At 49.6% G+C, this 21320-nt stretch overlaps 1 protein-coding gene across 1 annotated transcript; it reads left to right on the forward strand.

Annotated features, from left to right (window-relative positions):
• Nucleotides 1-10875: 10875 nt before the first annotated feature.
• Nucleotides 10876-15510, forward strand: LOC130022246 (translation initiation factor IF-2-like). The gene is made up of 4 exons (XM_056113030.1): nt 10876-10939; nt 13440-13891; nt 14465-14702; nt 15452-15510. Exons 1-4 carry the CDS (start codon nt 10876-10878, stop codon nt 15508-15510), a joined length of 813 nt encoding a protein of 270 aa, XP_055969005.1.
• Nucleotides 15511-21320: the final 5810 nt, after the last annotated feature.

The following is a 21320-nucleotide window of genomic DNA, read 5'->3' on the forward strand; positions in this document are numbered from 1 at the left end:
CTAGGCTGGACCCAAGTTCTGCCGTCTTATACTAGTTGATACTCTACATTCAGTACTCACGGAGAATGCTGAACTACCCTCGGTGCTCTTCGGATTTCTACCACAAGCCCTTGGAGCAAAGGTATCAAAACCAACCAATCCAGGGGCCAAAGCGATAGTACAATTGGTAGAGTGTTTTGCCCTGCACATGGCCGACCCTGGTTCAATCCCGAACACCTCATACGTATGAGTAAAAGGCCTGCCAGCAGTAATTCCTGAGCACAGAACAGTTGTGGCCCCCCAAAAACCAAAAACCCAACCATCTCAATCCCCAAGTCCCATAACCGAGACTGGTCATCTGTGTATTATCCTTTCCTATTTTAGTTGACTGTTTTCCGAAGCTCCCCTTCTCTATCACCATCGTCCTAAAGTGATTCTGTTCCCGAATTACCTAAAATATAAACCTACGTATACAATCCCAAGTTTACGAATTAGTGTAGTTTTAGACTAAAACCTCGGCATGAAATGCAACCGCCTAACTTCATCTTTCTAGCGCCAACACCATGCTTCAGACTGGCAGCTGGTGGGTTCTGTTCTAAACCAGCTGGGCTCCGTTCAATACTCTTGCTCAATGGTTTCCTCACAACACTGACCTGGCTTAAGGCCTAGGTCAAGGCAAACAACCTTAACCACTTTATCTTTTCTCCAGCCTGGCAGTAAATATTTGCTTTGTTTATTTATTTTATGATACCATTTCACCAAAACTCTTCAGTGCCACCCTCGAGAACATCATGCGACGACTGGAATGGGAAGGAATGGGAGTGAAGATAGATGGTTGGCAACTACACCACTTCCGCTTTGCTGATGACATTGTTTTAATAACACCAAACATCAGCCAAGCGGCACAAATGCTGGCCGACTTTGACCGTGAGTGTGGAAAGGTAGGACTACAGCTGAATCTTACGAAGACAATGTTTATGAGAAACGGCCTTGTTCCTGACGCCCCATTCGCTCTCAATGGAACGACCATCTCCGAATGCAACAGCTATGTGTACCTAGGTCGAGAGGTCAACATGACAAATGACCTGGCACCCGAGCTGCGCAGGAGGAAGAGAGCGGCTTGGAACGCCTTCAAGAACGTCGAAGAAATAGCTAAGAGGACGAAGAACCTCCGGCTCCGGGCACATCTCTTTGATTCCACTGTTCTTCCTGCATTAACATATGCCTCAGAGACCTGGGCCCTACGCAAACAAGATGAGAACGCCATTCAGGTCTCCCAAAGAAGAATAGAAAGAGCTATGCTTGGAATATCACGTTTCACTCAAATGAGAGAAAGAATCTGGAGTTCTGACATCCGTCGACGATCAAGGATCAGGGACGCTGTCTCGTTTGCCAAGGTGTCAAAAATCAGATGGGCTGGTCACGTAATGAGATTTAAAGACGACCGCTGGACTAGAGCTGTTACCGACTGGATCCCACGGGATGTCAAAAGACCGCGTGGCCGCCCACCTACCAGATGGTCAGACTTCTTCGTGAAGATCATGAACGATCGGTTTGAGGCCCTCCATGTTCCCGGAGCGAAGAGATGCCATTGGGCTACACTAGCACGCGACAGGGACAAATGGAGACGTTACTGGCGCCCGCTCGAGCAAATCGACGACTAACGGGAAGTTAAGTGATAAGTGATTTATTTTATACAACTATATACTCAGGTGGCATAAAAATTTCTTGGGCAGCAGCTGGAGCAATAGTAAGCAGGGCTGACAGGGCATTTTCCTTGCACACAGCTCACCCAGGTTGAATTCCTGGCACCCCGTACAGTCCACTCACACCCGAGCCAAGCTGAGCCAAGAATAAGTCCCAAGCACTGCTGGGTGTGACCCTCCCCAGGCCCCCCCAAAAAAAGATTTCTTGTGCAACAAGAAGCTGCATGAGGAAAGCCTAAGAAGCCATGCTCTTTCTGTATGTCCTCACCTGACAGGTCTTCTGAGTGTGTAACTATTACTCTTTCTGTGGCTTCCTATTTGTTATTCAAATACTCTATCTGCACAACTAATTATTAAGACTTTTATGACTAACTATACAGCTGAAACCTCACCATATCACTGTCCTCCGTTGTTCATTGATTTGCTTGAGCGGGCACCAGTAAAGTCTCCATCGTGAGATTTGTTGTTACTGTTTTTGGCATACTGAATGCACCACGGGGAGCTTGCCAGGCTCTGCCGTGCGGGTGGGATACTCTCAGAAGCTTGCCGGGCTCTGCAAGAGGGGCGGAGGAATCGAACCCAGGTCGGCGGTGTGCAAGGCAAACGCTCTACCCGTTGTGCTATCGCTCCAGCCCACTGCTGAAGCCTACAGAGAATAATATTCACTAAGACATGTGCTGCCAATGCCTGTAACTACAACCTTTGGAAAATGGTTAAAAAAATTCCAGATCTCATCCCTCTTAAAACGAACATATGTGTTTAGTTTTAAAATGCTGTAAGGTGGTACATACATAATACTACATATCCTATTACTATTATTATTATTATAATAATGCTCTGGCCCCTGGGCTCACACAAACCCAACTATCTCCCATTAACTCAGACGGCAAATTCCAAGTTGTCAAATTCTCCTCCTACATGTTTAGTTTATTTATTGGTAACACAGCCTTAGCATATCCTGTAAAACCTTTTTTTTTGTTTGTTTCTGGGCGGGTGATGCTCAGGGCTTACTCCTGGCTCTCCTACCTCTGCTCTCTGAAATCACTCCTGGCAGCTGGGGGCCCACGTGGGATACCAAGGATTGAACCCATGTGGCCACATTTGCAAGGCAAGTGCCTTCCTTTTTTAGAGCATCTTGTCCAAATTCCAGAACAAAATGGGTAGTTTTCAATACAGATAAATATACAGCCTCAACCAGAGAGCACACAAACTGGGAAATGTGCATGGATTTTTTTTTTTAAATCATAATTTCCGGGACCATAGCTATAGTACAATGGGTAGGGTGTTTGCTTTGTATGTGGTCAACCCAGGTTCAATACCCAGCACCAAGTATCTCGAGACCATCAGGAATAAGCCCTGAGCACAGAGCCAAGAGTAAGTCCTGAGAACCGTCAAGTGTGCTCCCCCCCAAAAAAAATAATGAACTAGAATATTTTCATAATGAACTAGCATATTACCACAAAAAAGGACTAATATAAAAGAGAAGGAATTCAATTTTGTTAAAAGAAAAGGTCATTTTCACCACACTGCTACAAATTTAAGATGCAACAAATAATTAACTTCAACTTTTCAGAATTCTGAAGCCAGTGGAAAGTCTCTGGTTCCTGGTCACTACATAGCGACGACCAAGTATTCGTCATGTGAGATAATCTCATCCTTTGTGCTGAACATTCCAGAAAATAGAGTCTGACACTCAAGCAGGTGAGCTTCCTGTTCAAAGCCACAAATGCTCACAAAGGAACCCCAAAGAGAGGTGAACTCTGACAACAGATGAGAGGCCGCTGCCACAAATGTTTCTGTTACGTGCATTATGTGCCAGGTCTCATCTCAATCCCTCACACTAGACAATCTTCATGTAAATACCAAGCCTTGCTAACAAGGAAGCCTCTGAAGAATTCTCTTTTCCTTTGATGTCAGTGATTAATGATTCCAAAGGCACTCGTTTAAAATGACCCTGACTTTTCAATGAACTGTTTCAGAACGTAAGACCGATCCTTTCGAAGCTGAGTTCTATACATGATGTTTTCCAAGGAGCGCTGTGCCCCGACACGGTTAACGTTCAAGGTTTACACACTCTGAAAGGATGAGACAAACAGAGCAGAGCTTCCAGAGCTGTGAATCCCCACCCCCAACCCCCGCCCTTGCCCCATTCCTGTGTCTCAGTCTTACTCTGCAGCATCTGCTGACTCGTCTTCCGCTTCCCGACTCTTTCCCCTGACTCTGGCCTCCCCGACGACCCCCTATCCTGTGTGCAGGGAACCACACAGTAAGAATCTGGGTCTTTCACAGGAACGAGGGTTCTCACCTCACTCCTGTGACGTCACCAAATGAAATGAAGAGCCAGATCCCTCTGATCCAGACTCAGGAGGAGACACGGGGGTGGCAGGTGGTGGGGGGAGGGCGCATTCACTCAAAAATATTGTAACCTCATGAAAGCCAACTGGCCCGGTTACTTGTGGTTAAGGCTTATTCCCCGGACGGGACTGGTCAACTTACAACCCTCGCGCCTTCCTCCACCACCGCCCCCAACATCCTAAATGCGAAGAAATAAAAACTAAGTTTTTTAACCAAAATCCGGGCTAAAGATAATTATGGTGTGCAACTTCAAGTTCAGACACGCATTCTACAATTAATGGATTCGCAACGATCCACTTTCAAAAGGTCCCTCACGGTGTTCTTCAGAGCCCCAAGAGGAAATCACAAGCTGATGTACGAAGGTTTAACTATAAGAAACTGCTGACACTTGACTACAACGAAATGGTAATTTCATAGAGTTCGACTTAATATTTAATTTCTTTTTGGCAGGAAGGGAAGCAAGTCCAGGAGGCTGAAGTGATATCATGTCATAGTCTAACATTCCAGAATTAAAAGTCCTGAAATATTCTGCTGAGAATGGTCCAATTAAAATGGGGAGTGTCATGGGGAGTTTGAGTGTGTGTGTGTGTGTGTGTGTGTGTGTGTGTGTGTTTGTGTAGTGCCACAAGGCTTTTCGGAGGCATCCGTGTATAGGAGGCAGTCTCTACTATGTCCTTGCACCAAACATGGCTCCAGGGAAGGTGACAAGACAAGACCTTGAAGATGGCGGCCATGGCATGGTGGCACCTAATCCCTAGTGAACGAAGGATGGCCCGGGCACACCCGGCCTCGCTGGGAGGAGATCACCAAACAATGCCCGTTCCCTTTGCTCAGGGAGGACTTGCAACTTCTCCTGCAGGACACAAGTCCCGACCGCCTTCACCAGGACCTGTCCTGACAGTGCTGAATGCTGCTGCACACAGTTTACTTCTCAGGGATCCGTTATCAGGCTCAAACCTAACTGCAGAGAAACATAAAGCTGAGTCTTGCACTGGACGGAGTAACCTGACTGAGCATTTGGTCGCCCTGGATAGGCAGCGGGGTGAGTCTCGGCAGGAGCAATCTCGTCCACTTTCCAGGAGCGGACAGGACAGCAGAGAAGGCGTGCCGAGGAGGAAACCACCGAAACAGAAGAATATGCACCTGCCACCACACAAACCCGAATAAAATGACAGCGGGTTCAGAAATGGAAAAGTTCATATCCTACAGGAGAAAGAAGATCAAGAAAAAGTCTTAGTGAACGATCTGGTTTAACTAGGACTTCGATACACTGCATTTTTTTTCTTTCGGGTTTGGGGCAACACCTGGCGATGCTCAGGGGACCATATGGGATCCTGGGGGTTGAATCAGGGTCAGCCGCGTGCAAGGCAAGTACCTTACTTGTGGTACTATCTATCGCTCCAGTCCCTGATGGGTCAGCTCTTTTTATTAATTAATTTATTTTTTTTTTGCTTTTTTGGGTCACACCCAGTGATGCTCAGGGGTTACTCCTGGCTCTGCACTCAGGAATTACTCCTGGTGGTGCTTGGGGGACCATATGGGATGCCGGAGATCGAACCGAACCCAGGTCGACAGCGGGCAAGGCAAACGCCCTACCCACTGTGCTATCGCTCCGGCCCCCAGGGTCAGCTCTTTTAAACAGGACAAGCTGAAAGGAGAAAGGCTGAAATGGGCTGAAAGATGAGGTGATTAGATAATGGATCTGTGCAGCACACATAGAGGAAAAACCATGTTGAGAGAAAACTACAAACGTGTCACTGACAGGAGCCAGAGAGATAAGACGGCAGGAGGGCGCGTGCCTGCGGACAACACAGATTCAATCTCCAGGATCCCATAATGTCTCCTAAGTCCAAAAGGAGTGATTTCTGAGTACAGAACCAGGAGGACCGCCTGGCTCTCCGGGTGTGGCCCCAAACCAAAAGCAAAGGGGGAAAAAAAAAGAACACTGACAGCATGGGTTTACAGAGGACTTCAAAACAAAACTACATTATCAGTATCATGTGTTAAAAAAAAAAAAGGAAATTTTAAGTGTAAAACATGACATGGATTGATACATAAAAATTTAGACCAGAAATCATTTCTCTAGGAAGAAGACAGGGGAATGGACTAAGGCTTTAGTGCTCTGTTTACAAGCACAGTTTAGAGAGCAAGAGATGTCATAGGCAAGGCAAAACAGAGACAGCTGGGGCCAGAGACGTAGGAGAGTGGGCAAGATGCTCGCCTTGCACGTACGTGTCCAGCCTGGGTTCAATCCCTGAGACCCCAGCCCTGCCGAGAGTAAGCCCTGGGCACTGCCAGTGTGGTGTCAAAACAACCCAACAAACAAAAAGCAAGCAACAAAATACTGATGGCTACTGAAAATCTTGTTTACAGACCCCAAATTGGGTTTACACCCCGAACTTTTCTAATAATTCACGCTTCAAATTCTTAACTGAAGAAAGGGGCAGGTCCCCAGAAGAACAGTCACTTCAAAAACACGGAGAAAAAAGTGAGGGGCAGGAAGTCTCCCCAGAAAGGTCGGGGAAGACTGGAATAATTCAGCTTCAGATGTACAATTCTTTAGCTCTGACTTCCTCAACACGGTGATTCAAACGGCCAAGAACGGGGTAGGGTGGGAGGCCGCGAAGAGGACAAGAAGGAAGATTTTATTGCCACCCAAAATCAGATACGAGGGCAATGAAAACCACCTTCCCACATAACACAAATGCCACTGGAACCAAGTCATCGCTGCTCAAACAAAGCCAAGGAAACGTCCAGCCACGCAGGAATTCAGATGTGAGTAGGTCTGTTGTGCCTCCTCCCTTCCCCCACTCACAAACAAAAACAAAATGTACCCTTGCCCACTTAAGAAAGAATGAAGAATTGGCAGCTGCCAGCAGCGGACAGTCTGCAAACCCCGGCCTGCTCTGGAGAAGATGCTGACAGGAGAAAGGAGAAAGGAGAGAAGAAATCAGCGCCCGGGGAAATTTTGAGGAAAGCTTAACAGTGGGGGGATCCATCCTTGCAGGTTTCTTGTGCCCCAACTTCCCCCCGGGGAGTTTAAGAACCTTAAAGGCTTTCTCTTAAACTGTTCTGTTTTTCTCCAGAAAAGTGACTGTAAAAAAAAAAATCCAAATTCTCATTCAGCATTTTATTGGATTTTTTTGTTTTGGGGGGTTTTATGGTCTTTGGGACCACAGCCAGTGGTGCTCAGGGATCATTCCTGGCCAAATCCAGGGAACCTGTGTCTTTGCCGGGATTGAACCCAGGCCCGCAAGTGCCCTACCCACTGTCCTATGATCTCTCCGGTGCTCAGCACTCTGTTCCCCACGCCCCAGCACTTTAACTCCAAAGCAATTCCCCTTCATAAAAATCCAACAAGACTCAGAACAACAGACATGAACATTTAGAATGCAGGTAGAATGATAATTCTTGCGCTCTTTCTTAAAGAGAATTTTTTTTTCTGTGCCCAATTATCAAAGCCTATTTCTTTGAACAACAGTTCTGCTGGGACTGGGAAAAGGGCTTCTTGGGCTGGAGCTCCGAACAGGTGTGCACAAATTCCTGGCACCTCCCGGCCTCCTGAGCACCACCCAGGAGAGCCCTGGTGGCACTTAGCACCGCGGTAGAGTCCCAACAGAAAAACAAAAGTTGTTCACTTGCAGAACTTAAAATGCAGTTGAAAAGAAAACAACTCAAAGAGAAGAGCTGGAAAGACAAATATATCTTGACACTCAATACAACAAATACCTGGACATACTTCTACCACTGAATCATCACAGCTAAAGAATCCAACAGGCCCTTCACACCACTCCAGGGCACTTATCAGCGAACCTAGGAGGACGGGGCTGCTCAGTCTAGACTAGCCACAGGGAACAAGAGGACGGAATGACAGAAGTCAGTGTGTCCAAGCACAGCAGTGTGGCAACACAGAACCAACATGCCAGGGAGTCAGAGAGGTGACTCAACTTTATTAATCACTTCCCATTATAGCCGCTTCAGACTCAAGTCCAGAGCATGCTACCACACTAAGTCATGCTGGGATCGGGGGAAATATCCTACAGTTCGTGGGGAAATGACGAGGGAGCTAAGAGAGCCAACAATCCCTCGAGTTCTCCGCTTCCACAATCCTATAGTCAGAATCACCCGATACATGTCTTGTTTACTGCGAAAGGTAACGAAGGTGTTCCTTTTCTTCTTCTTCTTCTTCTTTTTGCAAAGTCATCTTCTTTGTTCCTCTCCAGTCCACCCTACACACCACTGACAAAATCTTTCTGGGAAACAGAACTACCGACCAGCCAGGGCTTAAAACCCCTTCCAGGGTGCGTCTGTCTACGCAGCACGGAATATAACTGCCCGGCGCCGCCTCCTGCCTTACCTACTTCTCCTGTCTTCGGAACACAATCATCACATCAAGGTTACCTGCACCAGTTGGGCGATTTTGCTCCTTCGTGCTTTTGTCCATGCTGTTTTCTCGGCCTGTGATGCACTTCTTCCTGTCATCCGGACGGTACACCCTTAACTCATCTTTCAAGACTCAGCTCTAATTTCACGTCCTCCGGGAGGCCCTTTCCAAATCTCTGCATTTCCAAGGCAGAAGTGACCTTTAAGCCCTCCTGCGACACCCGGATTGTAGCATCGACCACACTGTGCTCCATCCCGACTGCATACTGACATGCGGGGCCGCCTGCTGCATCACAGCCTCGTACTAGCACCCAGGTACAACTCACGGACCCTCAATGCTCAGAAGAGGGGTCACAGGGAGGAGATCTTTCGCAGGAGACCTGAAGGCAGAGGCAGCAGAGGAAAGAAACAGGCGCAGAGGGCAGAAGGGAAGAACTGAGCGAAAAGTGGACGTTCGCCTGACTTTTTCTCTCTGTCTTCTGCATCTTGAACATCTGTAAACCTCCAGGACAGACTGACACAACTGTGGGGAGGGCACTCGCCTTGCACGTGGTCAACCAGGGTTTGATCCCTTCCGAGAGTCCCAGATGGTCCCCCGAGCCCACCAGGAGTGATCCCTGAGCACAGAGCTAGGAGTAAGCCCTGAGCACTCTCAGGCCCCAAAATAGAAACCAAAACAAACCAAATCAAACCTCACCTCCAAACCCAGGGTACCCACTTGGATCCACACCACCAGGAATGATCCCTGAGCGCAGAGCCAGAAGCCCTGAGCACCATCAGGTTGGTCCAAAGCCCAAAAAGAAAGAAAACAGCGAAGTTACACTGACAAAGGACTGCCCCCACCCCCCACAGCCTTCACAGTAAGGTCGATGTCTCTCTCCCAGTCTTCTCCCTTCCCCTCCTGATCCCACCCCTCCCATGCCAGCTCATCACCTCACGTCTCTCCACCTAGGACCCGTACCCCAAGGTATCTGATTCCTGCCCTAGTCAAAATTCCTCAGTGATCCACTATTTCCCATCATCTTAAGTGAGATCCCGCCAAGCCCAGCTCCGGCCCAACAGGGCAACCGTCCACTTGTTCCCCTATCCCGCTCAGCACCACCTCAAAACCATCGTTAAGAATATTCTTTTCAAGGTCCTGGCTATCCCTCAGCTCCACGATGCAGTGACTTTGTTGTTTTCTCTTCATCCATCATTACTAAATCCATCACAATCACTTAGAAGTAGCACTGTCCTCCCGTTGTTCATCCATTTGCTTGAGCGGGCACCAGTAACATCTTACAACAAATTGTGAGACTTGTTGTTACTGCTTTTGGCATATCGAATACATCACGGGGAGCTTGCCAGGCTTTGCCGTGCGGGTGAGATACTCTCGGTAGCTTGCCGGGCTCTCCGGGAGGGACGGAGGAATCGAACGTGGGTCGGCCTCATGCAAGGCAAAAAAACGCCTTACCCGCTGTGCTATTGTTCCAGCCCCACTTAGAAGTGACATCTCAAAAAATCTGAATTCCCAAGGTGTTTTTCTCAAGTGATTTCCTATCCAAATTCATTTCCTAAAGAAAAATTAAAGGGTAAGACATAAGCCCAAACTACACCGTTGAAAATAATCCTGTGGAAATTAAGATTTCTGACAGCCCACGTTACTGGAGGCTCAGAAAAACCAACTACTCCTGACATAAGAGGTGGGGAATAATCCTGAGACCATGATGTCATAAGTACACAGTCTGGGGATGAGGAGTTGGGAAACAACAAGAAAGCAATGAAAAGCTATGGTAAATGGTAAATGTGTTAAACATTAACTAGTTAAACATGGACACTTCTCCATTAAAATTTTTTTTTGATTAGCCATATTTTCAAACAAGTTTACTTTAAAAAGAAAAATCTGATTTTCAGTAGAATGCATATTGGGACAAGCCCCTCCAAAGCTCAATAGGATTTCTACAGATGGTGGGTTTTTTTTTTTTTTTTAACGTGCTAGGGATCAAACCAAGGAATTCACAGGTTTGGGGCAAAAATGTCTCATCACTGAGTCATATCCCCAGCCCTCATCCTGAGTTTTCGAGTGAAGACTCATTCAAGTCATGACACAGGCGTCAACTGCCAATGGCTCTCACACAACTCAGAAGCCACATTAGCCCCACACAGTCCTTGAAGTTTGGGTTTCATGACTATACTTAATAGTCCATCCACAAGCTGATTATTCATATTTTATGGGTTTCTAAAGCAAAATCCTTAATCCAAGATGCCTTCGGTACCCTCGCCTTACCACCTCGTATGACAACTAAAAACACAGATTCACTCGAGTTCAGTATTGAGTTCCTAAACAACAAAATTCATCTGGTTTTTAAAAAGTAACATCTTTAAGCCAAGAACTTACTAGCTTCTGATTCACCAAATGGATGCCTGTAACAGCAGAGATAAATGAAAATCTACTGCATGGATATTCCTCACCATGAATCCTACAGGAGAATCCGGCGAGAGTCTGGACACGTCCCCAGGGGAGCAGGTACAGTCGAGTAGGGGCACAGGCCGAACTCAGAAGAGCGAGTCAGGTGTATGCCCGTATCAACCGCACCAAAGCATCTTGTTTTCTGTTTGACCCCTGGAGCTCAGGAGGACCCAGAGTGAAGCAGAAGAACCCAACACACTTGTGCCTGCTACCTCTGGTCCAGAGTTCCTGGAGCAGAGGGCTCATGCCTCTCATGAAATCCAGCCTTTGTTCCAGGACCTACAATACTCCACTGACATTTGCATCAACACCCAGCAAAGTTTGGCCTCCAAGTGCCCTCTGCCCGCCTGCCTGGTCTGCCCATGACTTGACCGACCCACAATCAGTGTGACCGCCAGTGATTCCCCTCACCGGCACAACCTCAGTTGTTCACGGGACCACAGTGCCTGCACGCTCCACACTTTTGCTGGGTGAGGAGCTTTTCCTTTATGGCTGTCCCAGTTCTCTGGACAGCTCGCAGATTTGACAGAGAGATGGAGAAGGAAATTGTTCAAGGTCACGGCGTAAAAAGCAGAGCCGTGATTTGAACCGAGTACCACTAAGCCCACAGCCCAGGTCTCTATAACTAACTCTGATCCAGTCTCCCAAGTCCACCTGAAAGTTCATGGAATCATAAATCTTCCCTACATTACCCCAGTGGGGTTTTGCTTTTCTAGCCTTTATGTAATTCCATTTATAGCACATTAGACAGTTTTGTGTCTATTCCTAAATGTCAAAGCTTGTTATAATATTAAAAATGAGAGAGAGAGAGAGAGAGAGAGAGAGAGAGAGAGAGAGAGAGAGAGAGAAGAAAAGCGTTCGCCAAAGAGGCAGGCAGGAGGAAAGGGGTTGGGGGGGGTGATGGGAGGGAACCTGGGGACACGGGTGCTGGGAAGTGTCCACTGGCGGAGGGACGGGTGTTGGAATACTGTATGGCTGAAATCCAATCTTGAACGGCTCTGTAATGCTCTAAAAGTTTTTTAAAAAAATAATAAATCTTTATCTGCTTTATCTGCTTTGCCATTTATTTATAATTCTACCCGTTCTAAGATCAAGAACACCTGTTTTCACACCTCGCATATCCCCTAAAAGCCTGCTACTGGCGTATGGAGGCTTCTTTTAGTCACAGGAATGTTGAATCATTTGTCCAGCAGGTAAGTCTTGATTTAAAAACTCAACTCCCTTCTAGCATATTAAAAAAAAAAACAACTCAACAAAATCCAGGCATCAACTAAAATCACGCCAAAACTCCCTCTGCTTATAGCTGTCCACTACACAGGCTTGCGGCCTCTGAGTGTACGAGGCGCTGTGGAAAAGCTTCCCCCCATTCACTAGTGCCATAGCACTGAAGTCCCCAGAGGGCGGCCACTTCAAAGCACTGTTTCGGGATTTGGCCCCTGCTGGGGTGAATGGTGGTAGAAAGGGGGGCCCCTCAGTGTCTTCTGCCAGCATCCTTAGCAGGCTCCAGGCCAGTGCTCCAATACATTATTACCAAGTGACAGGGTCCCAGAGCATTCTGGAAACTTAGCATTCTAGTCACCGAGTTACTCCATCCTAATTCACTTGGTTAATCGCACTGCATCTCGGAATTCCAAACAAAGCCTCCTGAAAACTGATATAAGTGCAGGCTTTGAGGTACACACCCTTAACTTGAGGCTTATTCAACCTGTTTCAATCCCCACTAACAATGAATTATACGTGCACAACTCAACTAGGAAGGCTGGTTTCTGCAAAGAGAATGAGACTATACCAGGTATCATCATTAATACCCACACCAACCAATTCGCACGTGGAAACAATTAGAGATTCTGGGAAGGTCTGATTTTTTTTTTTAAGTTAGATCTTTTATCCTCCAAATCAAGTCTTCTTTCAGTACGGTCCCCCAAAAAAAGCGATGAAGGAACTTCAGGCAAACTTCCAAACTACTAGTGACACAATTCCATCGAAGTTCAATGCACAATGAGCCTTTATTGCTGATCAAGTGGCCTACCAGCAGACAACTGTTTGCTCAAGGAGTTGTCTGCTGATAACGCAAACCCCAGCCACCCAAGAGAACATCTGCATTACGTGAACCGGTAAGTCAGGCAACAACAAAATAAGTCAGTTTGGGGACACCGCCTCCCTCCCATCTTCCCTTCCTGCTTGAATGCAGAATGCCTAAAGTGGCTGTTTGATTCTAAATTATTCATGATAGTGGATAGCTGCCGAAGGAAGGTGCTAGAGAATCTAGAAATGGAAAAAGAAAATTGAAAACGAACCTATTTTCCTTCGGGTCTATCTTTTCAGCACCTTTACATTTTCAATGATCAGCAGCGTGAGCGAATACGGGTATCCATTTGCCACCTCTTAAGTACGGAGTAACCGGCCACGGAGGGAAGCACCCTAGGAGGTGGCCCAGTCCGGGGCTGGTTGGTGTTCAGCCCCCAGGGGCGCCCCAGGGACCCCGCTGATCGCACAGAGTCGCGCATCCTGCCAGGGAGCCGCACCGGCCCCCGGGGGCGCCCCAGGGACCCCCGCTGGTCGCACAGAGTCGCGCATCCTGCCAGGGAGCCGCACCGGCCCCCAGGGGCGCCCCAGGGACCCCGCTGACCGCACAGAGTCGCGCATCCTGCCGGGGAGCCGCACCGGCCCCCAGGGGCGCCCCAGGGACCCCGCTGACCGCACAGAGTCGCGCATCCTGCCCGGGAGCCGCACCGGCCCCCAGGGGCGCCCCAGGGACCCCGCTGACCGCACAGAGTCGCGCATCCTGCCCGGGAGCCGCACCGGCCCCCAGGGGCGCCCCAGGGACCCCGCTGACCGCACAGAGTCGCGCATCCTGCCAGGGAGCCGCACCGGCCCCCAGGGGCGCCCCAGGGACCCCGCTGACCGCACAGAGTCGCGCATCCTGCCAGGGAGCCGCACCGGCCCCCAGGGGCGCCCCGGGGACCCCGCTGACCGCACAGAGTCGCGCATCCTGCCCCGGAGCCGCACCGGCCCGCGGGTTGCCCGGCTTTAAAAAGCAACGAGGATGGAGCGCGCAACTTGGCGCACCCTGGACGGCAAACGCTCGATCCGAACTCGGATTCCTGGACCACCCGCCCCAAGCCCCTGCGACCTCCTTTGCTGGCTGGCGTGGAAACGCCTGGAAGTTCTTGAAGTCGGGCAGGACCGCGCGCGCTCCTCGGGGCCGGCCCGGGCGCCAGCTGCCCCCCGCCCCCCGTGCCACCCGAGAAGCGGGCACCGCGCGCCAGGGCAGGGCCGCCACCCCCGGGAGGGGCGCGGCGGAGGCGGAGTGCGGGGTCCGGCCCTGCCCTGCCCCGACGCCCCTCCCGCCAGGCCCGAGACCCGCGGGGCCACCAACCTCGGCCGCCGAGAACTTTCGCCCCGAAAGTGGCCCCGGCCCGCGCCCCCACGTGCGCGCGCGCCCCCCGCCCGCCCCTCCCCGACGGGTGGCGGCGCCGGGGCGGGGGCGGGGGCGGGCGCGGCCGCTCGGGCGCGGGGAAAGTTCGCGAGCGCGCGGGGGGCGGGGCAGGGCGGGGGCTCCGTTACCCGCGCGACTCCCGGGGGGCGCTAGGCCCGGCCGCGGCTCCTCATCCCGCTGCGTGACCCCGGCCCGGGCCGGACGCTGCCCGGACGCGCTGGCGGCCGCTCCGCGCGGGGCCGGGACGCGGGGCCAGGCGGGGCCGAGGCGGGCGGGCGCGCTCGTTGCCCCGGGGCTGCCGCCGGCGCCTTCCACGCGCGGCCGCCGCCCCGACTCCGGCCGCAGCTCCTGGATCGGCGGCTCTCGGCCGGCCGGCCGGAAACTAACTCACGCCAGTTTCCGGCCGGAGCGGGTTGGCGGTAACACAACGGGCGGGCGCCCTCCCCCACCCACCCCCGCCCTGCTCCGCCGGCCCCGCCCCGCCCCGTGGAGGCCCCGCCCCGCCCCGTGGAGGCCCCGCCCCGCCCCGTAGAGGCCCCGCCCCGCCCCGTAGAGGCCCAGCTCCGCCCCGCGGAGGCCCCGCCCCACAGAGGCCCCGCCACGCCCCGTAGAGGCCCCGCCCCACCCCGCGGAGGCCCCGCCCCGTAGAGGCCCCGCCCCACCCAGTGAAAGCCCCGCCCCTGCAGGCCCCGCCCCGCCCCGTGCCGGCCCCGCACCACCCCGCGGAGGCCCCGCCCCGTGGAAGCCCCGCCCCTGCCGGCCCCGCCCGGCCCCGCCCAGCCCCGCGGAGGCCCCGCCCCGCCCCGCCCCGCCCCGCCCCACTGCGCCGCCGCTTCCCCGGCCGCCGGGAGTTGGGGGCTCTGTCCTAGACCCCTGGTCCCGGGAGTTCTCGAACTCGCGCTCTAAGGGCCCACGGCGGACTCTTGGGACTTTCAGGTCGAACCGGTTGGCTCCGCTTTTGCGGGGAGAAGCGGAAAAGGGAGGGAGAGTTGGAGACTGCGTGGGGGTGGGGGGGCGGGGGGAAAAGGCTTCCGAAAAACGTTGGGATCCTGGGGACCCCCGCACGGTCGTTCGGACCCACCCACCCACCGGGAACCTGCAACTCCCGGACCGGTCCCCGCCGCCTGTGCGCTCCTGCAGGGAACGTGCCCTGCGCCGCGATCGATTGTGAGATCGTGTTGCTGCCACCGTTGCCTTAGGTGGCCAGAAGAGCCCTCGTGGAGGGAGCATTTCAGTGACGTCTTTCAACGGCCTTGCAGGGTAATTTAACAGGCACAAAGCCCCTACTGTGTGCAAGACGCTGTGCTCACGGGCACTGGAGGCACGGAAGTGGAAATGACTTAAGGCGTTGCATGCAACTTAGCAGGGTTTGAGCCCCTGGGGGGTTTGGTCTGCATCTCATGTAGTCTTCTGAGCACTGCCGGGAGTCATTGCTTAATGCTCCTGAGCATCAACCGAAAACAAACAAAAAAACCCCAAAACAACCCTCCCCCCCCATGAAACTCCCGAGATTAAAGAATCTTACTTTTTAGGCTGGAGCAATAGCACAGCGGTAGGACGTTTGCCTTGCACGCAGCCAGCCCTGCCGGGTTCTGTTCCTCAGCCCAAGCTATGACAGTATCTCTCCGGTGAAGTATTCCATATGCCAAACACAGTAACAAGTCTCACAATGGAAACATTACTGGGCCTGCTGGGGCAAATGGGTGAACAACAGGAGGACAGTGCTACAGTGCTACATTTTAGTAAAATAGGTGGAACAATTCTATAGGGCAAAGAACTCATATATACTGTATATATATATGAGTTACAGTGAGTTATGACTATCAAAACATTAAGCTCTTAAGCCGGAGTCTGGTGTAGGATGTTAGCTCTAAGCGTTTAAGGCTTCATCAATGAACTGCCCCTTTCCCTCCTCCCAGAGAAGCTTACTAAGCTCTTGATAGCATCCCTAAGTGAGTTAAAGTTTATCTTTAACCTTTCCTTTGTGCTTTACCTCTCTCATGGTCACAGTTCCCCAAGTCAGTCTTAGTTACTCACAAGCCAAGACTTCCTGGTAAAAGGTAAGATAAAGGTAAAGGCCCTCCCGTTGATCGTCGATTTGCTCGAGCGGGCCCAGTAACGTCTCCATTGGAGACTTTGTTGTTACTGTGTCTGGCATATCGAATACTCTCGGTAGCTTGCCGGGCTCTCCGAGAGGGGCGGAGGAATCGAACTCGGGTCGACCATGTTGGCTGCGTGCAAGGCAGACGCCCTACCCGCTGTGCTATCGCTCCAGCCCAAGACTTCCTGGTAATTCTGTATTTTGCATTTGTAGTTGATTACTTCTTTTCTATTTCCCCTCTGGCCTTTTTAGATTTTACTATGGAGCAATGCTCTTTGGTTAAACACAGAAAGACCATTAATGCTATGCTCCTAATACTTGGGAGTTGATTGACTGAAATATATCTGCTCTTGGGCATAATTACTTCATCATAATTACTCGACTCAGGCTTCAGTTGCTGTAGTTTCCTAACACCCCAAAAGGGAGGTCCCACGGTGGGATTGGGATGGACCCAAGGCGAGTGTTGCAAGTATTGATAAGAAGTAAACTTAATTGTTTAACAAATACAACTAGAGGGAAAGACGATAGCAATGTGAATGTCCCTGAGAGACCGGTGTCTCCTTAAATTAATCTCCCCAAGAGAACGGCCTCTGCCAAAGGTTTTATCTCTGTAAATGCCAATTATACCTATGTACTATATCTCAACTCCCCTTAGATGTTCTGTAAGTATGTTGGAAGCTCTGCGTTAAACGGGCCATTTTCACAATCAGTCTGTGGTCCCCTGTCTCTTTGTGTCTCTGCTGGGGAGGCCTCGGGAGGACAGGAGGCAGCTCTCGGCCAGGCCACCAAGTGCAGGCCACCGAAAGCAAGGGATACGCAGCACCCTCACAGTCTGGAACTTAGCAAACCCTCTTTCCAGCTTGTTGACGGAATAAATAAGGAGACTGATTTAGATTTATACATTTATAAATCTATGATTTGCATTTATAAAGAAGAATGACTGATTTAGATTTATAGATGAGGCGCTTCAAAAACCTTCCACCTATCTTAGGTTTCAGATCCAAGGCCCTGTCAGGATGACTTTATGCTCATCTCTTAACTGTCTTTTCGGGTTTTTTTTTTTTTTGAACTTGCTATCAAGATGTAGCAAGACCAGGCCCAGTGCTCACAGGCACACTCCAGGCTTGGTACAAAGCAGACTTTTTCTTTTACTTTTTGGCCATGATCACAAGAAGGTGCCCAATTTGAAAGCTGGCCCAAGTTGCCAGTCAAATGCATCTGGATGACCACGTTTTCCAGGCTTGCCTGGACACTGAGGGACCAGAACGTGGCAGGGCCTCTGTGGCTTTGCCCCTGTTTTCTTGCTGTGGCCATCCATCTTGCTGTTAGTTATGCAGTTGCTCAACGAGCTGTTTGTTTTGGGGGCAACCCCGCTGTGTGGGTGACACTGTGGTCAGCTGGGCTGAGAGCCAGGTCACCTGGGTTCTGCATCCAGCTCGTGGCCCCTTGCCCACAGAGTGGCTTCTGTTCCTGTGTGGCCGTCTTTCTGCCTAGAAACCAAGGGCTTTGGTGACATGCAGCCAGGCATGTGGGCTGTCACACTGCCCGTGCTCAGGAGCAGCTGTCAGATGTGTTCTCCGAAGTCAGACATGGCTGAGGATTCTTGGCTGGCCTGCCAGAGAGGAATAGTCACGAAGCAAAGTGAAAGCATCAGAGAAAACCCTCACCACGGGGCCAGGGCCACAGACCTGACGGTGGTTCAGCACAAAGTTCTTTCGCCTCAGAGATCTGTTTTGCTCTCCTTTCAGCAATTCTGAGAGCTGCTCAGGGAACTTCCTAAACTTTCACTCTTACACAAGAGCACAAAAAACAAACTTAAGATAAACATTTCTGCACTGGACAATAGACTGAATAGGGGGAAATCTTCAGATAACATTTTCTGCTAAACCAGGAAAAAATGGTAAATTTATGCATTTGTTATAGAAAATCAAACCAAAATAATTTCTGTTCCACTATTACAGTATAATTCACGCCAATAGCTCTGTAAAGATGGCTGTTGGTTTGTTTGTTTTGCTTTGGGGCCCCACCTGGGAGAGCTAAAAGCTTATTCCTGGCTCTGTGCTCAGGGATCACTTCTGGTGGGTTCAGGAAACCATATGGGGTATTGGAGATCAAACTTGGGTCAGCCAATTGCAAGGCAAATGCCCTACCTGCTGTACTATCACTCCAGTCCCAGGTTGGCTATTTTTAATTAAATTACATACTAAATGTGTGTAGAAATCCCAGATTGACTAACTCAGAATTTTTGAAAGTGGTGACCAAGAATCTCTACATTTTCCAAAATATTGACAACTGTTATAGTGTAAATACATTTCTACTCTCTGACCCACTCCTAGGTACTTGCCCTCTAGGAATGAAAACATATCCACACAATGATAAATACATGCATCATAACAGCTTTATTCCTAAAAAACTGACCTGGAGACACCTCGACTATTACCAGCTGAAAGAAACAGCATAAATGCACTGTTCACATAGCAGAATATATTTCTTTAGTTAGTTTGGTCCACGCCTAGCAAGACTCAGGCACTGTAGCACTGTCCTCCCCTTGTTCATCGATTGGCTCAAGCGGACACCAGTAATGTTTTCATTGTGAGACCTGTTGTTACTGTTTTTGTCATATTATTTAATATTTAATAGCTTGCCAGTCTCTGCCATGTGGGCGGAATACTCTTAATAGCTTGCTGGGCTCTCCAAGTGGGGCGGAGTAATCGAACCCAGGTCCGCGGCGTGCAAGGCAAACGTCCTACCCACTGTGCTATCGCTCCAGCCCGTACTCACTCTGGTTTCTCTTCAGATCGCATAAATCTCACCCACCAGTTGAGGGGTGAGAGCAGAATGAAAGAGAAATGGGTGAAACACTTATGAAAATAAGCTCCTGGTTTACAGCGTAGATTTCTTAGCTCAGTACAATGTTACTACACAACATTCCTGTCTTGTCCTAACTTCAGGATAAGGCTTGCTAATTTCCGTCTCCAGATTTGTGTTTTCCTTCTTTCTGGTCATTTGTTTACTTTCTTCTGTTTCAGGTGCCAGGCCTGACCATGCTCGGGGAATGTTCCTGGCTTTGTGCTCAGGACTGACCCCTGGTAGTGACCACATGTGGTGCTGGGGATCGAACCAGGACAGCCATGTACAAGACACAGACTTCTCTCTTGTGCTTATGTCTCTGCACTTGTGTATTTTTCTTTTTTTTCTCTCTGGCGCCGGAGCGATAGCACAGCGGTAGGGCGTTTGCCTACGCAGCCGGCCCAGGCTAGCCGGGTTCGATTCCTCCGCCCCTCTCGAAGAGCCTGGCAAGCTACCAAGAGTATCTACCAAGTGTATGTTGCCCGCATAAGCCTGGCAAGCTCCCCGTGACGTATTCGATATGCCAAACACAGTAACAACAAATCTCACAAAAGAGACGTTACTGGGCCCGTTGGAGCAGCTCGATGAACAACGGGAGGACAGTGCGACAGTGCTACATCTCTCTCTGAACCAGTATTTATTTTTATTTTTTAATTTTCAGCATTTTTATTGAGGTACTGGGATTTACAATGCTGCTAATTATATTTTTTATGCATACACCCTTCCAATACGACACCCATCTCCAGAAAGCCTGCCTCCCTTGGGGCTCCAGAGGGCCCCTTCCAATTCCCAACCCCATGAAAGCTCAGTTCTATAGATAAAACCTTCAGTTCCGGTGACCGACAATTTGTTGTCCTCTTACTACATTCATTTCTTTCTTTCTCTCTCTTTCTCTTTCTTTCTCTCATTTTTAGGCCACACCCAGTGGTGCTCAGGACACCATATGTGGGGATTATCCTTAACCCTATACTATCTCTCTGGCCTCAGTATGTTCCTTTTTTATTCCACATATGGGAAATATTTGTGTGTGTATGTATATGTGTGTGTGGACATAGTGACACCTACACACAGAGATGAATAGAGCTAAAACCCAGAAATTACGCAAAATTGTAACTCAAGTTGAAAAAGTAAGTTTCTTTCAAAAACTTTTATATTTTAAAAACATAAATTTTGTCATATTTATACATTTAAAAATAACGTTATGAGTGATTCTGTGCTCATAAATTTTTAATTTTACATAAAGAGATAAATGTTACGAATGTAAAATTTTGAAAAGTGAAGAGAATTAAGAATATTTTAAGGGGAAATCTGACAGGACCTATGAAGGTATAAAAGTGTGTTTTATTGTAAGGGAATATTGCCTTTATGTTAGAAAATATTATAGATACTGCTTAAGTACTTGTGTTAATAAGTAAAATATTTGGGGGAACACAGTGGTACTCAGGGGTTACTCCTGACTCTACACTCAGGAACCACTTCGTATGGCTTGGAGAGCCATATGGGACACCGGGAACTGAACCCAGGTCCACATGCAAGACCAGTGCCCTACCCAATGTACTATCACTCTGCCCAATAAGTGAAATATTTTATTTTATTTATTTATTTATTGCTTTTTTTGGGGTCACACCCGGCGATGCTCAGGGGTTACTCCTGGCTCATGCACTCAGGAATTGCTCTTGGCGGTGCTCGGGGGACCTGGGAATCGAACCTGTATTGGTCATGTTGGCTGCGTGCAAGGCAAACGCCCTACCCGCTGTGCTATCATTCCAGCCCCTGGTGAAATATTTTAATTAAAATATCCATGAATGTTAAAAATAAAAGACCTGTTCAGACTTAGAATAGTCAATATAAGCGAAAAACTAATTCATCACTGGAAACATAAAATACTGTAGTAATTTTGAAATGAAGAGCGCTGGGTGTTAGGTGCTGAATTCAGGAGCCGTGTTTGGGCCTGTTCATATGGTGGCAGTCTGGCGTGGAGGTTGCAAGGACCAAGGACCAGTTCCACAAAGGCCCAGAGATGTCAGTCTGGTGAGTGATCTCAGCTGGATAGGCCAG

The sequence above is a fragment of the Sorex fumeus genome, unplaced genomic scaffold (genome assembly GCF_029834395.1).
Source record: "Sorex fumeus unplaced genomic scaffold, SorFum_2.1 ptg000001l, whole genome shotgun sequence".
NCBI classification, from domain to species: Eukaryota; Metazoa; Chordata; class Mammalia; order Eulipotyphla; family Soricidae; genus Sorex; species Sorex fumeus.